Source organism: Pogona vitticeps, chromosome 11 (assembly GCF_051106095.1).
Source record: "Pogona vitticeps strain Pit_001003342236 chromosome 11, PviZW2.1, whole genome shotgun sequence".
NCBI lineage: Eukaryota > Metazoa > Chordata > Lepidosauria > Squamata > Agamidae > Pogona > Pogona vitticeps.
Window position 1 is genome coordinate 2,994,512 of NC_135793.1, and position 14,259 is coordinate 3,008,770.

At 48.3% G+C, this 14,259-nt stretch overlaps 1 protein-coding gene across 1 annotated transcript; it reads left to right on the forward strand.

Annotated features, from left to right (window-relative positions):
* The first annotated feature begins 1,430 nt into the window (after positions 1 to 1,430).
* On the forward strand, positions 1,431 to 8,134 carry LOC110074354 (cyclic nucleotide gated channel subunit alpha 2). The gene is made up of 6 exons (XM_078380818.1): positions 1,431 to 1,465; positions 1,837 to 1,998; positions 2,631 to 2,885; positions 3,759 to 3,866; positions 4,315 to 4,421; positions 5,381 to 8,134. Exons 1-6 carry the CDS (start codon positions 1,431 to 1,433, stop codon positions 6,790 to 6,792), a joined length of 2,079 nt encoding a protein of 692 aa, XP_078236944.1. The 3' UTR covers positions 6,793 to 8,134.
* Positions 8,135 to 14,259: the final 6,125 nt, after the last annotated feature.

Consider the following 14,259-nt stretch of genomic DNA (forward strand, 5'->3'; position numbering starts at 1 on the left):
CCCAATGACATGGTTCGGGATGCGGGATGGATGCCCCCTCCATAACAGAGATGGAAAACTGAAAAGGACAGGCCAAGTTTTGCAACGGGGGCCGTTTTGCAACTGGAGGGCTGCCAGCTCCAAACCCTCAGCTGATTCTTGATGTGTTGTGGCTGACCACTGTTGCCTGTGACTTAACTATAGCAACGCAGTGGTTATTATTTGGCTGCCGGTTGCTAAGCCAAAAGGGTCATTTGCTTGGGATCCCAGTGAGACGTCCCATATGCCTCCTTCCACCTTTTGGTCTGACTCTTGGGCCACTAGCAGATCCTGGAAGGTTCAGAAGCCCAGTAAGGCCATGGCTAAAAAAGAGAACATCTCTGGTCGGTAGGAAGGACCCTTAACAATTTGGAGCCCGCTTGGCAGGCAAAAGGGCTGCATGAGTGTGTAACCTTTTGTCTGTCTTGGACACCTTCCGGTTTCTGCCTTGTTAATCCCAGTCAGATCACCCATCCCTGGCCAAAAGGTATTGGCTGAAAGAACGCAGGGCAGATCTTGAGTTGATGCTCAACAAGTCTTGGTTGAGTTGGGAGGCTGCTTGGGACAGACCAGTGGTTCTGTAACCCAGATGTTCTTGGACTACAGTTCACAGAAGCCCTCACCACCAGTTGTCCTGGCTGGGGTTTCTAGGAGATGCAGTCCAAGAACACCTGGGTGACCCAAGTATGGGCACCACCGGATAGACCAACATGGAGGTAGGGTTGTGTTGGGACGGGCTTGATGTGAAGCTGCTGAAACAACAGTGAGTGAATGTATCTCCATGAGCTACCACTTGGGCTACCCAGCAGCCTCGCATTCCTACTCTCTTGGTAATTCATGCAGTGGAAAGTTGCAGATATGAAGTGGAGACCCACCAGCTCCTGCAGAGAACCCTACCCAAATCCAAAGAGGTGTTTCCCCTTTCTTGTGTTTGTAGACATGCCTGTGTATGGAAGCTCTGCTCTGCACATCTGATGGAGTGGGCTACAGTCCTCGAAAGCTTATATCAAATGAAACGTGCTAGTATTTAAGGAGTCCCAGGAATCGTGGATGTTTCTGCTGCAACCAGTCCATGGTGTTCCACCTCTGGAAATCTCTGATCTTCTCTCCGTGGCGCAGAGGGAGTCCCATCTCACCCTATAAGGCAAGATGGATAGAGCTGCACCGATGGCCCATCGACACAACCCTCCCCCTGACACCGATTAGGTCATGGTGTCCACAAGTTGTGTTCTGCAGGACTTTGTCCTGGGTGTTCATTTCCCTTGTCTTGTGGAGCAGATTTCCCCCCCCCCCGGGGTGCTGCCCACTGTGGAGTGAGAAGGATGACAGAGAGCGGCGACACCAGGAAGGCTTCTCCGGCCAACCATCACCTGCCAGTGCCCAGAAGGACAAAGGCTGCCTCTGAACGCGAAATGGAGCAGACGCAACTCAGCCATCACAGCAGCAGGTGAGGGTACGGGTGAGGCCGAGCAACGGAGGGCGTCCTTCTTCAAAGCTTCAAAGGATGGTGGCTACTCAGGGGCAGGAAGGAGGCACGCTTGATGTGCTTCAGCCAGATGGGAAGGATTGGCCGTCAACTCATGAGCACCAGGGTGAATACCTGAGCACAGGTGTGTCCCTTGGGTTGTTTTGCTTCAAGATCAAAAGCCACAGGAGCGCTCCTGTGGTTTGGGATGGGGAGCAGCCCCTTTGGGTGCGATGGTGGGGTCCATATAACTGAAAGCGGCAGGAATCACAGGCTTGGGGCTAAGGTCGAGGTACTCCTTGGAGTAACTCTCCCGAGTAAGATGCCCAGCACTGTTTCCTGCCTCACATCAGCTGCCACCTCTGCGTGGCAGCGGAGAGTCACTTGCCTGCTGGGTCTCTCTCCAGAGCACCCTCTACGACCAACGACACGTCTTCGGAGCTACAGCGGGTCGCCTCCTTGGACGATGCCGACCACACGCCCCAGGTGTCCCACCATGCGAACAAGTTCACCAGGTATTTGTGGGGTGTAACCTTCAGAGGGTCGGTGCCAGCAGCCAGCCGACAAAGCCAGTCCATGACTTGGGGGCTGTGGGAGTTGTTCCTGGGGGTCAGTCGTGGGTCTGGAAAAGCAGGATGCCTCTCTGTGGCTCAAGCTGCAGCTGCCTTCCTCGCCGGTTGAGGGGAAACCACACGGGCTGTTTGGGCTCCTGGATCCTGCTGGCTGGGGGGTGCGACTGGGCTTCCGCGAAGGATCTTGAATGTTCACCATAACGGGGGAACAAACGTTTCCGTTCTGCCACTGGGAGCAATCCCCTTATGGAGGCTGTCAGTTGCGCTTCGTACATTTGGTCCAGGGCTTGCAAAAAGGGTCTTCCGTTGAACCTATAAAGGTCAGGAGGACCTCTTGCCTGGATGTTGATTGCCTTCTGGAAGGATCTCCAACCCCATGCCAGCCCCGGCTGGTCAGGGGGCTCTCTGCCTGCCCTCCCTGCCAAGCATCTGGGGACTGATGGAAAAGAACCCATCCTGAGATGGGGAAGATCTTTGACTCCTAAGAGCCTGTCATGGTCACAGAAGGAGCTTTTCCCGACCCCTGTAGCTTGCAAGTGAGCTTGCTTTGCGACTGATCTTCAAATCATAAGCAGGCTGACCAGTTTGCAAGTCTCATGGCTCACCGATCTGGTCTCTGACCTATCACTCGGCCTTCACCCTAAGCTCCTTCCCTCCCTCCCCAGGGTTGTCCGGGTGGTGATGGCTGTCCGGGGATGGGTGAATAAAACCTTGAAGAGGGAAGAGGAGCTGAGACCGGATTCCTTCCTGGCACGCTTTCGAGGGCCAGATGTGACATCACTGGCTGCAGAGAATGGAGAAGCCCTGGGAGACGAGGACAAGAAGAAAAAGTAAGGCTCCCTTCTTTTTTTTCCACTGGGCTGCAGCTCAGAGCTTGGAAATATGGGGCAGAGCTTTGAATTTCTGGCAACATTGCTACATAGCAGAAGTACAGCAATTTCCAGAGGAAAATAGCTTCAAGTTCCCTAGTACACCCGTTTCTCATGGTGCTCAAGGCCTCAATAACTCTCTCTGAGATGTTTGTAGGAGAAAGAATGAAAACATGCCATTACTTATGGTTGGGAACAGATTAGCAGCAAAACGAACAACTGACACCCACTCAGGAAAAAGATGAAAAAGAACACAGAGCAGGGAGGCGGGGCTCTCTTTGCATTCAGAGATGGGAGGGAATGATTGGCTACTGCTGGATGGATGGACAGGATCACCTTTGCCCAGAGGAGTCCCTCCCAGTCACTCAAAGCATGAGCAGCATGCGAGGTTGCAAATAAAACTCCAACAAATTATTGTTTTTGTATCAGCCAGTCTGGGTCTTTGTAAGACCTGTGGACTGAAAATAGATAGCTTTCTTGAACTAGGTAAGCTTTGGGCTGAAACAATATACAAGCCCAGCACTTTCCCAATGACACTTAGGTGGATGTGGGAAGTCTAGGGAAGGGGCTAGGCTCCCCTACGACTTGTCCTTGGCTATTAGCCAAGGGCCCCTACAGAGGCGAAGAGAGGTACTCACCTGACCAACTTTGTCATGGCTCGGAATCACTTTCTTTCCTTATACTGTATTGAGCCAGGAACATGTCTCTGGAGGTTCCACAGGCCCAACTCCACACACACACACACACATACACCCTTTCCCCCCTTTTTTTGCTATTGATAGGCTTCCTGGAGGTTCATGTCCCCAGGAGATAATGGTTTTGTTCTCTTTCCAGGAAAACATGGACCATCTTTGTGGTGGACCCTGCAGGGGAGTGGTACTACCGCTGGCTCTTTGCCATTGCCCTGCCCGTCCTCTACAACTGGAGCATGCTGGTTGCGCGGTGAGTGGAAGCCCCATAGCTTGGACGCGGGCCTTCCTGAGAAGGCGGTGGACTCATCCACCACAAATCCTTCTGTCTCCTTTTTTCTTCTTGGCTCTTCTCTCCTCCCACCCCCACCCCATACACAGAGTTGTGGCTTATTGTCACAACAGGTGCTTTATCTCCAAGGCCAGCCATAGGGTTGGGGGCCCCTAAGCTGGGCCGATCTGTAAGGACTTCAGAAGTGGCGTCTTCCACCAGCTGCTCCTGCTGGTCTTCAGTCCTGGTCTCTCATGTGTCCCTTCTCCAAGGTCCAGACATGAGTAAGGGGTCTCTCCTGAAAGAAGCACTCAAGTGAAGGCCACTTTTGCACACCTCTAGCAAAACGTGCAACTTGTTGTTTTGTCTGAGAGGGTGAGCGCTCCCTTCCAACCGCAACACTCCTCCACCTGTTGTGGTCTCTCCCCAGAGCCTGTTTCAATGAGCTCCAAAGAAGGTACTTGATCTGCTGGTTGATTCTGGACTACCTGTCCGACTCCATCTACCTGGCGGACATCGGCATCCGGCTGCGCACAGGTGAGACTGGGGGACCTCAAGAGGCCAGACATAGCTGTTGCAGTGAGGACTCTCCCTTTTCCTCCACTTGGCTTCCAAAAAGGAGTGCGTCATTGCTCAATTAAAAATTATGGACATATATGTAATATTGGCAAAAAAAAATTTTTACAAAAGTGAAAGAAAGCACATAACACATACTGACCAAGCGCACTTCTGAAAAAGAGAGCTTCTTATTGAACCATTCGTCCTTCTTGACTGCTGTATAATTACTCTTTTTAAATGACCAGTTGGTTAGATAGCTCAGTGGTTTAAGTGTGGGTTGGGAGTTCGATTCCCCACTATGTGCCTCCTGGGAGAAGAGCCATCCTGGGTAGCCTTGGGCAAACTGCACGATCCCAAGGTTGCCTCTAGAGGAAGGTAAAGCACTTCTGTTTATTCTCTTACCAGGAAACCCTGAAAAAAGTTGCTGTGTTGGAACTGAGTTGATGGCGCACATAATTATGTTTTCAAAGAGTCATAGAATAATGGAGTTAGAAGGGTCCCATAAGGGCATCTAAACCAACCCCCTCTTCAATGCAGGAATCCAAATCAAAGCAGATCCTTCTCTTGAAGGCCTCCAGCATTGGAGCGCTCCCCACCTCCCAAAGTCATGGGTCCCTTTGTCATACTACTATAACAGTTATGATGTTTCTCCTGATATTCAAGCTAAATCTGGCTTGCTATGGCTTGAGCCCATTATTGCATGTCCTGCACTCTGGAATGACCAAGAACAGATCCTGCCCCTTCACCTGAATAGCTATAAGCATTCAAGCAAGTCAAACGCTCCTATAGGGTGAAGAGGTTAGACAGAGGTTGAGCCATGCGGAAGGAGCAGACTAGGTAGAAACAAGACACACCAGAAGTACACCTGTGTTTGCAGGTAATACCAAGTGGCTGAGGTCTGCTGGGCGTTCAACGCCTCACTATTTTTCTCCCGGCAGGTTTCTTGGAGCAAGGCTTACTTGTCAAAGATCTTAAGAAGCTGCACGCCAAATACGTCGCAACCCTGCAGTTCAAGCTGGACATCCTGTCCGTCTTGCCCACAGACTTGGCTTACTTCGCCCTCGGCCTCCACCACCCCGAGCTGCGCTTCAACCGCCTGCTCCGCTTCTCCCGCATGTTTGAATTCTTTGACCGTACCGAGACCAGGACCAGCTACCCAAACATGTTCAGGGTCAGCAACCTGATCTTGTACATCTTGATCATCATCCATTGGAATGCCTGCATCTACTATGCCATCTCGAAGGCCATTGGCTTTGGAGAAGACACCTGGGTCTATCCCAACATCTCTGACCCAGAGTATGGGTACCTGACCAGGGAGTACGTCTACTGTCTCTACTGGTCCACCTTGACTTTGACCACGATTGGGGAAACACCTCCTCCTGTGCGTGATGAGGAGTACCTCTTTGTCATCTTTGACTTCCTCATCGGTGTCCTCATTTTTGCCACTATCGTGGGAAACGTGGGCTCCATGATCTCCAACATGAACGCAACCCGGGTGGAGTTCCAGGCTAAGATCGACGCCGTCAAGCACTACATGCAGTTCCGCAAGGTGAGCAAGGAGATGGAGGCCAAGGTCATCAAGTGGTTCGACTACCTCTGGACCAACAAGAAGACCGTGGATGAGTGGGAGGTGCTGAAGAACCTGCCGGACAAGCTGCGAGCCGAGATCGCCATCCATGTCCATTTGGAGACTCTGAAGAAGGTGAGGATCTTCCAGGACTGTGAGGCTGGGCTTCTGGTGGAGCTGGTGCTCAAGCTACGCCCTCAGGTCTTTAGCCCTGGTGACTACATCTGCCGGAAGGGGGACATAGGCAAGGAGATGTACATCATCAAGGAAGGGAAGCTGGCGGTCGTGGCAGATGATGGCGTGACTCAGTATGCCTTGCTGACGGCAGGGTGCTGCTTTGGAGAGATCAGCATCCTCAACATCAAGGGCAGCAAGATGGGGAACAGGCGGACGGCCAATATTCGGAGCATTGGCTATTCGGACCTTTTTTGCCTGTCGAAGGAGGACCTCATGGAAGCAGTCACGGAATATCCAGATGCCAAGAGAGTCCTGGAGGAACGGGGCCGAGAGATCCTCATCAAGGAAGGGTTGCTGGATGAAGCAGCAGCAGCAGAAAGCACAGAGGGCATGGAGGCGGGCCAAAAACTGGACCGTCTAGAGAGCAGCCTGGAGATCTTGAATGCACGCTTCTCCCGTCTTCTGGCCGAGTATGACGCTGCCCAAATGAAGCTCAAGCAGCGGATCACCTCCTTGGAGACCCAGGTGAAGCAGGACCAGCAGGAGGACCTCTTCTCCATTGGCTCCCTCAGTCCCCCAGGGGGAGAGGCCAAAGCCAAACCCTGAGACGCCACGCTTGAGACAGGCTCCCTTGCTCTCCCATTCATGGAGACTCTTTCACAGCCCATCCCTTCCCAGACCACAGGGGGTGCTCCTCCCATGAATCCCACCCACTTGCCTTCAAGAAGCTTGCAAGACTCAGTAATACGATAAGCAAGGAGGATCTTGGAACTGTAGATCACAAGCAGAATGTGAGCCAGTGGCGCCACATGGCTGCAAAAAAGGCCAATGCGATTTCAGGCTGCAATCACAGAACCCATGTTACAGAGATACCACCATGGCACTGGCATCCATCTGCTGTGATCTCAAGTAGCACCATCTCAAAAGTGCCCTCAGAGGGAAGGACCTTCCAAGTGCGTGCTACCTAGAAAACTCTAAATCAGAATCAAGTTGACTGTTATTCTTAGGCAGCTAATGTTCAGAATAAAGAAGATGGAAACTCAGAGGGCAGCAATGAGGGGATTAGAAAAGATCATCAAGTATAAGGATGTAAGACCCAGATTATCCAGACCCAAGACAATAATGCTGGGAAAAGTGGAAAGAAAGGGAAAGAGGAAGACCAAATACGAGAGATGGACCAACTCTCTAAAAGAAGCTACAGGATTGAATCTCCAAGAGCAGGGCTGTTGAGGAGAGAACATTTTGGAGAGCACTCATTCAAAGGGTCACCATAAGCTGGAGGTGACTTGACTGACCATTACATTGCACAGTTACATTGTGTGGGATCACACAACCCTAGTGAAAAATGGAATTGTGACCTCTAGCCTCTGGTAGCTCCCAGGGATTGCATTTTTGGGAAGGTGGTGCCTTATCTCTCGCCCATCCTCCCAACGTGGCAGCATTCAACCTACCGATCCCTGTTATAATGCGGAGGCTTATCGAACACAATCGCAATGAGTAACACACTGGAGCTTAAGGCGCCAGAGTTCATGCAGCTGGCTTTCTCTTCCTTCCCTTGAAGAATGTAAAGGAACAAGGATTTATTAGAATAAAGCCGGCGGGCATAATTAAAACAAGTGATTTGCAAAGGTTTTTCCCCACTGCTAATGTTGCCTGGCTTTTTAAAATTATTATTATTATTCAGAATCTTTGGCTTTAATGACCCTGCTTTCCCAGAACTTTTATGAAAGGCGGTGGACATTAAATCCCCATTTTCCCGATTAAATCCCCGCTCTGCTGCAACTGAATGGGACTGCCTATTTATGGCTCGGAGTGAAGGTGGGGAGTCTTTTTCTTTTAATTAATATAAAAATATTCAAAAATAGGAAACACGGTTAAAAAAAAGACAAAATCATAAAAACATTGACTGGCATTATATAACAGACACAGGTTTTAACAAAAAAAGAAAGCCTAGTTGGTCATCATCATCATCATCATCATCATCATCATCATCATCATCATCATCATCATCATCATCATCATCATCAGCATCAGCATCATCATCATCATCATCATCATCATTTCAAATTCTAGTCCTCAGCCACTAAATGTTGTTTCACGGAGAAAAGGAGCAAAACTACAGAGAATTCAGCCCTAATAACTGCAAAAGCAAAATCCTTCCTGGGAACCCATAGTCGCTTTGACAACCCACCCCCCCCGGTTCTTGTAAGACCTCCAGTTTCTTGTCAAGGGTTAGGGTGCAGACGTTAAGTCTGAGACGGGTCAGATGCAGGGTTTGGTTCCATGGGCCAAGGGATGGCATTTTGACCCACTCGTGGAGAGATGAAGCTGGCTGGAGAGAGCTCAGTGAGTGAGTCAGGCTATGGAGCCAGAGGTTGGGAGTTCCATTCCCCCTGGGGCCCCCTGCAAAGCCAGCCAGCCTAGGTAGCCTTGGGCAAGCTGCACAGTCCCCAGAAATGCCCCCAGAAGAATGGAAGGTGAAACCTACAGTGTTTCTCTGAAAATAAGACAGAGGCTTATATTAATTTTTGCTCCCCCTCCCCCCCAAAAAACCCACATTTGGGCTTATTTTCAGGGGATGTTTTCTTTTTTTTTCCTGTACAACAATCTACTTTTATTTAAATACAGTCCTGTCCTCTTCTTCTGGTTGCTGCACAAAGGTGTAGGGTGGACTTACACTTAACTGGGGCTTATTGTTGGGATAGGGCTTTAATGACGAGCATCCTGAAAAATCATACTAGGGCTTATTTTCAGGTTAGGTCTTATTTTCGGGGAACAAGGGTACGTATTCTCTACTGAGGAAACCCTGACAAGAGTTGCCACAGGTCAGCATTGACTTGATAGCGCATGATGATGATGATGATGATGATGATGATGATGATGATGATGATGATGATGATGATGATGAAAACCCTCCCATCACCAGCGTCAAAGCCAGATTCAGCCAGCCAGTTTGGCCAGTTTCTGGATATGAAATGGAGGGGGCCGGGCCATTGTTCTTTTCCAAGGGTGGCTCAGCTCCAACCATTCCTTGCCGGTTGCTAAAATTAGATTTTTTGTGTGTGTCCTATCCGCTTGATCTCTGGATCCCTGGAGACTGGTAGGGAAAAGGGAAGAAAGAGGAGAAGTCTCACCCTCCTGGTTTAGCACTGACATGCCAAGAAATGCACCATGCCGACTGGCCTTTAAATTTATACTAATTAAGATCCAGGCAATGAGCAAACCTGGCTCCCTGAGCTAATTACTGCTCAAAACACAACCAGTTTCAGGAAACCATTCCTCATACGATTGGGAAGAAGACCAAAAGCTAAATTATGAGAGTGGCTTACAGCTAGTGGGTAAAATCACACAGAAGCTCTTGAGAGAGAGAGAGAGAGAGAGAGAGAGAAATCAGGAGGACATTGTAGAAATAACAGGACTTTTAAAACTTCATCCTTATTCATTCCTTTCAGCTATCTTAGGGAGATCATGCATTTATTTGCCCGTTTTAATCTCATTTAAAATCTAGAACAATAGGAGGCATTTGTAAATACCTGATCTTCAAGGCAGGCCACAAACGAAACAATAAGATGGTAACAAAACCCTGTTAAGAAATCCAATACGGTCTAATTACGCAGGTGTCAACTGCAGGATTTGGTAAAGATGCTTAGCAGCTGTTTGGCTAAGACAGGAAAGGAGGGGAAATAGTCATAACAAAGAAGTCAAATGTCCGTCCATCCATGCATCCATGCATCCATGCATCCGTCAGTCCATCCGTCCGTCCGTCCGTCCATCCATCCATCCATGTAATTTATACCTTTCCACTAAAATATGCTAAAAATGCCCCTGAAATGTGCCCCCAAATATATTCAAAGCATGTAGTGATTTTTAAATTTTTTTATTATATTTATTGAAACTTCTTTAAAAAACAACAATAACAACCCTGCATGTCCCTCCGTTTTGTGATGCACATGTGACTTTCCAAGTTGCCTGTGAAAGGCAGACATTTTATGCAGGTGAGGCATAAACTCGGCCAGGGAGATCTCCCGAGTGGGCGGTAGGCCCTTCACCGGTTCCTCCACAGCCTGTTGTGGAACCGAAGGCTCAGGAGCCCTGGCGGAATGAATCGTGGCCGCCCTGGGAGCAAGACGCTTGGGGAAAAGTCATTATGAAGAGTCCGTCAAGCATGGCAGATAAATCAAGCGCTGGGCAGGTGTGATTTAATAACACAGAAAGGAGGAACGGGAAGAGATTGAGGTGGGGTCCAAGATGGTGGGGGAGGTGTTTGTGCAAGTGTGCAAGGGAAGTGTGGAGAGAAAGCCACCTCTGGGTAAGGATATACTGTAGCAGGGCCTCAATTCTGTGCTGGCTTAACTTTAACGACATCAATGGAGTTAGCCAAGCTGGTGACAACCTGACCTGATAAATAGCCGTGCCCATGATATAGTAAATTGGATTTATCTGCCCTTTTGACCGCCTGCCCTGCTAACGGCTCTCCCATCCGTCTCTGCCAGGACTCATTTGGGCTGCTAATCTCTGAGCCGTTTCCGAGAGACATCATCCCCTCGATCTCCCAGCGTGCCTGAGCGTGGGGGGGGGATGTTTTGAAAACACTGCTCTTTACACCTTGGAAAAGGGGTCTGACGGATGCCATTCCCTTCTGTTGGAACGGTGCTGTGGAATTATTCCCACCATCCATCCCTTCCTGTAGACGCATTGACTTCCATTGACGCATTGATGGGAGGCGCCCTCAAGCATCCGGAGGGAGGTCTTTCGTCCTGGCTATGGAGCATCTTGGGAGAATGCCGAGTCCCCCCCCCCCCCCCGGTCATATCGCTCTTTGCCCCAAACAAACATCCAGAGTTTGGGAAAACTACTATGATGCCCAGAATCCTCATAAAAATCATCATCGTCAGAAAGGCAAAGTTACAGTATTTTGCATATTTTTCTTTTTTGCATTATTATATTAAATCCAATAATTCTCTTTTCTCCATCTCATGCAACCACGGCTAGATTTAGTCCGTTGTACCCCTACAAGCTGGGGCCAGTTCATATTAGGCCAACTGTGACACGAAATTAGATACACACAGTTTTCCTTTTTAAAATTTTGGGTCCCCTGTTGGCTGATGGATAAGTGTTTTGACCGCCTCTTTTTCTCCCTCTGTCTCGCTTCCTTGGTTAGCATTTAAGCTTAATATTTTATCACAATTTCTCCAACCATCCTTGTTATTTTAATTGAGTCCTCATCACAGATATTAGCTGCCATCTGGACTCTCTGGGTGAGAAACGGGGGAAATAATGATAAAGTAAAAAGCAAATAAGCTTGACCTCTTTTCTAAATAAGCAGCGCTGTATATTTTTAAGGGTTTTTAAGAAGGAGTGGAGATTTCTTTCGCTAGCAGTCCTATTCCAAAAAGCTCACTTAAAAAAACACCCATATTTAATCCTTCTTTCATGCTCTTGAAAGTATTAACCTTTGCATAGAGTGGAGAGATCCAGGCAGAAATAAGAGAGATTGTAAATATCCCAAATCTACATCCTCTGTTTGTGGCTTTGCTGAGGAATTTTCTTTTTTTTGCGCATGGCCCAAAGCTCTTGTTTTTCACATCTTATCCGTGGCCTAGTCCTATAGAAATGGAGAGCTGTTTTCTAAGGCACCAGTTTCTACAATCAAGCCATAAGAAGACTTCTGGGTTTAGATAGGCATGAAACGAACTGTGAAGCAAAGCCACCCACAAATTGGTCCATTTTGTGGCTACCGCTTCGGGACGCTTCGGGGAAACACACCTCCCCAAGACAAAAGGAAACAACGAATGTTGGGGATTCATACATGGGCTACGACTTGGACGTCCCAAATCCAATCTTTGCCAAACTTGGACTGGCTCTTGGGATGACTCTCCTCCTCACCTCCTCCATGTTTGCCCAATATTGGATTTGGGACGCTCAAGTTACAGCCCTCCGAAGTGGCTCCCTCTAGAAAGTGCTGTTTAGCCCATTGTTCCGGGGGGGCCGCTTTGAGGGGCTCTAACTCAGAAGCCCCAAGTCCAATCTTTTCCAGACTTGGAGGAAGTGAGGAGAATAGTAATCTAAAGTTTCACTGTATGTTTGGTAACTCTAATTTATACAGAGGCCATTCTACTGCTCCTGGAAGTCCCACTTCAATTCATTGGAAAGTTCACGGTTCGTGAATAGTGACGAACCACAAACCATCACAAACCACCATTTTCCCAGTTCATGTCCATTTCTACTCCTGAGTAACCTTTCTAACCCTTTAAGTCTCCTCGCTGTCTCATGCTTGGTGCCACGTCATTGTTTCTCATTTATTCATTTCACAGCAAATGTCTTCACTATTTCACCCAATCCAGGAATCCAGGTTTTATCTTAAACTCTCATTTATCGATGAGATCAGAACACTGGACTTTTATTCAGCAGCCTGTTTGAATCATTTTATTTCTTTTTCCTCTGAGATACCTTCTGGACTTGCCACTTCCTCTTATCTTTCCCTGACAGTGAGTACTTATCTCAAATGCTTTTGGAGAGGTCACAGTGAATACATACACATGTGGATCACTGGCAGCCTAACATTTTCAGATCCCTTTGGACAAGGTAGCTGTGATTCTCTGTCTCCACACACAGAGGAAAAATAACACTTAAAAAGTCAGGGCAATCATAAGAATAACAGCTTTATTTCAGTGCAAGAGTTCCTAGATTAAAATCCCCCCTTCCTTCCTTCCTTCCTTCCTTCCTTCCTTCCTTCCTTCCTTCCTTCCTTCCTTCCTTCCTTCCTTCCTTCCTTCCTTCCTTCCTTCCTTCCTTCCTTCCTTCCTTCCTTCCTTCCTTCCTTCCTTCCTTCCTTCACCACATATTTATTACTTTATAGAATTCCTTGTACATTATCCTACTAATAATGCGCTATCGAGTCAATTCTGAGTTATGGTGACCCCCTTTCAGAGTTTTCCAGGTAGAGAATAGACAGACATGCATTACCATTCTCTTCCTCTAGGGGTGCTCTGGAACTGTACAGCTTACCCAAGACTACCCAGGCTGGCTCTACTCACATGAAGCACTGCAGGGAATCGAACTCCCAACCTCCCCCTGTGCAGCCAGATCCCTAAACCTGTACCTGTACTTTTTTTCTGTACCTGTCTATCAAAGTACATTTTTTTTTGTCCACTTTTCACTTTTGGCTGCATTTCTACACCAATATCCTTGAAAGAAAACCCCATTGCCCTCTGCAAGTTTAATTTTGAGCAAAGATGCCCGAGCTGGAGCAGCTAAAGATTTCTTATTTACTGGTGGATTTGTAGGTGATATTGCGAATGTGTGATGTTGTTGGCGATGTAGCAAAACGAGGGCACATTTTGCTAAAATGTGCAAGCCCACGGAAAATGCAACTTTCGGTTTTAAAAAACCCTGCAGTGTGCAAATGCAGTCTAATGTGCTTATAAATCAGTATTCAAGAGACCCAGTTCATGCTGGGTCTGTTGAATGCTGATTTATAAACTGACGATAGCAAACTGCATGGCAGATTTGCGTAAGAGGAGCAAGGTGGGGCTTTCACCTCCAGTACAGATGAAAAGACAAAAACACAGTTAAGGTGAATGCCATCGCGTGGCAAAAATGGCAGCAACACCCTTGGTTTTGACAGGTCTGAATCCTACTTTCCCAATTCTAAAGATGCTTCTCGGTCTTCCTTACCCCAACCTTCCCATTCAGTGGTTTAAGCATCTGGTTGTGGAGCCAGAGGTTGGGAGTTCAATTCCCCGGAAGTGCCTCCTTGACTGGGGCTGGACTTGATGACCCACAGGGTCCCTTCCCAGTTCTGCAGCTCTAAGAGAGAGCGAGTATAAGAGAGACTATGAATGGACTCTTACTATTTGCCAGCAATGTTCCATTATAAATAGTAGCCTCCAGGAGATAGGTAACCATATGTTTTTACAAGCTCCTAGATTGTCCACAGAGCAGGAATCCACTAAAGAGTGCTTGCAGAAAAGGTTTCAAAGCCATTATGGGAGGCTTCAGACAGCCGAGGATCTGTTTGCCGATGACGACGAGGCTACAGGCGAAGATCGGGGACAGAACGCTCGTTTCTTT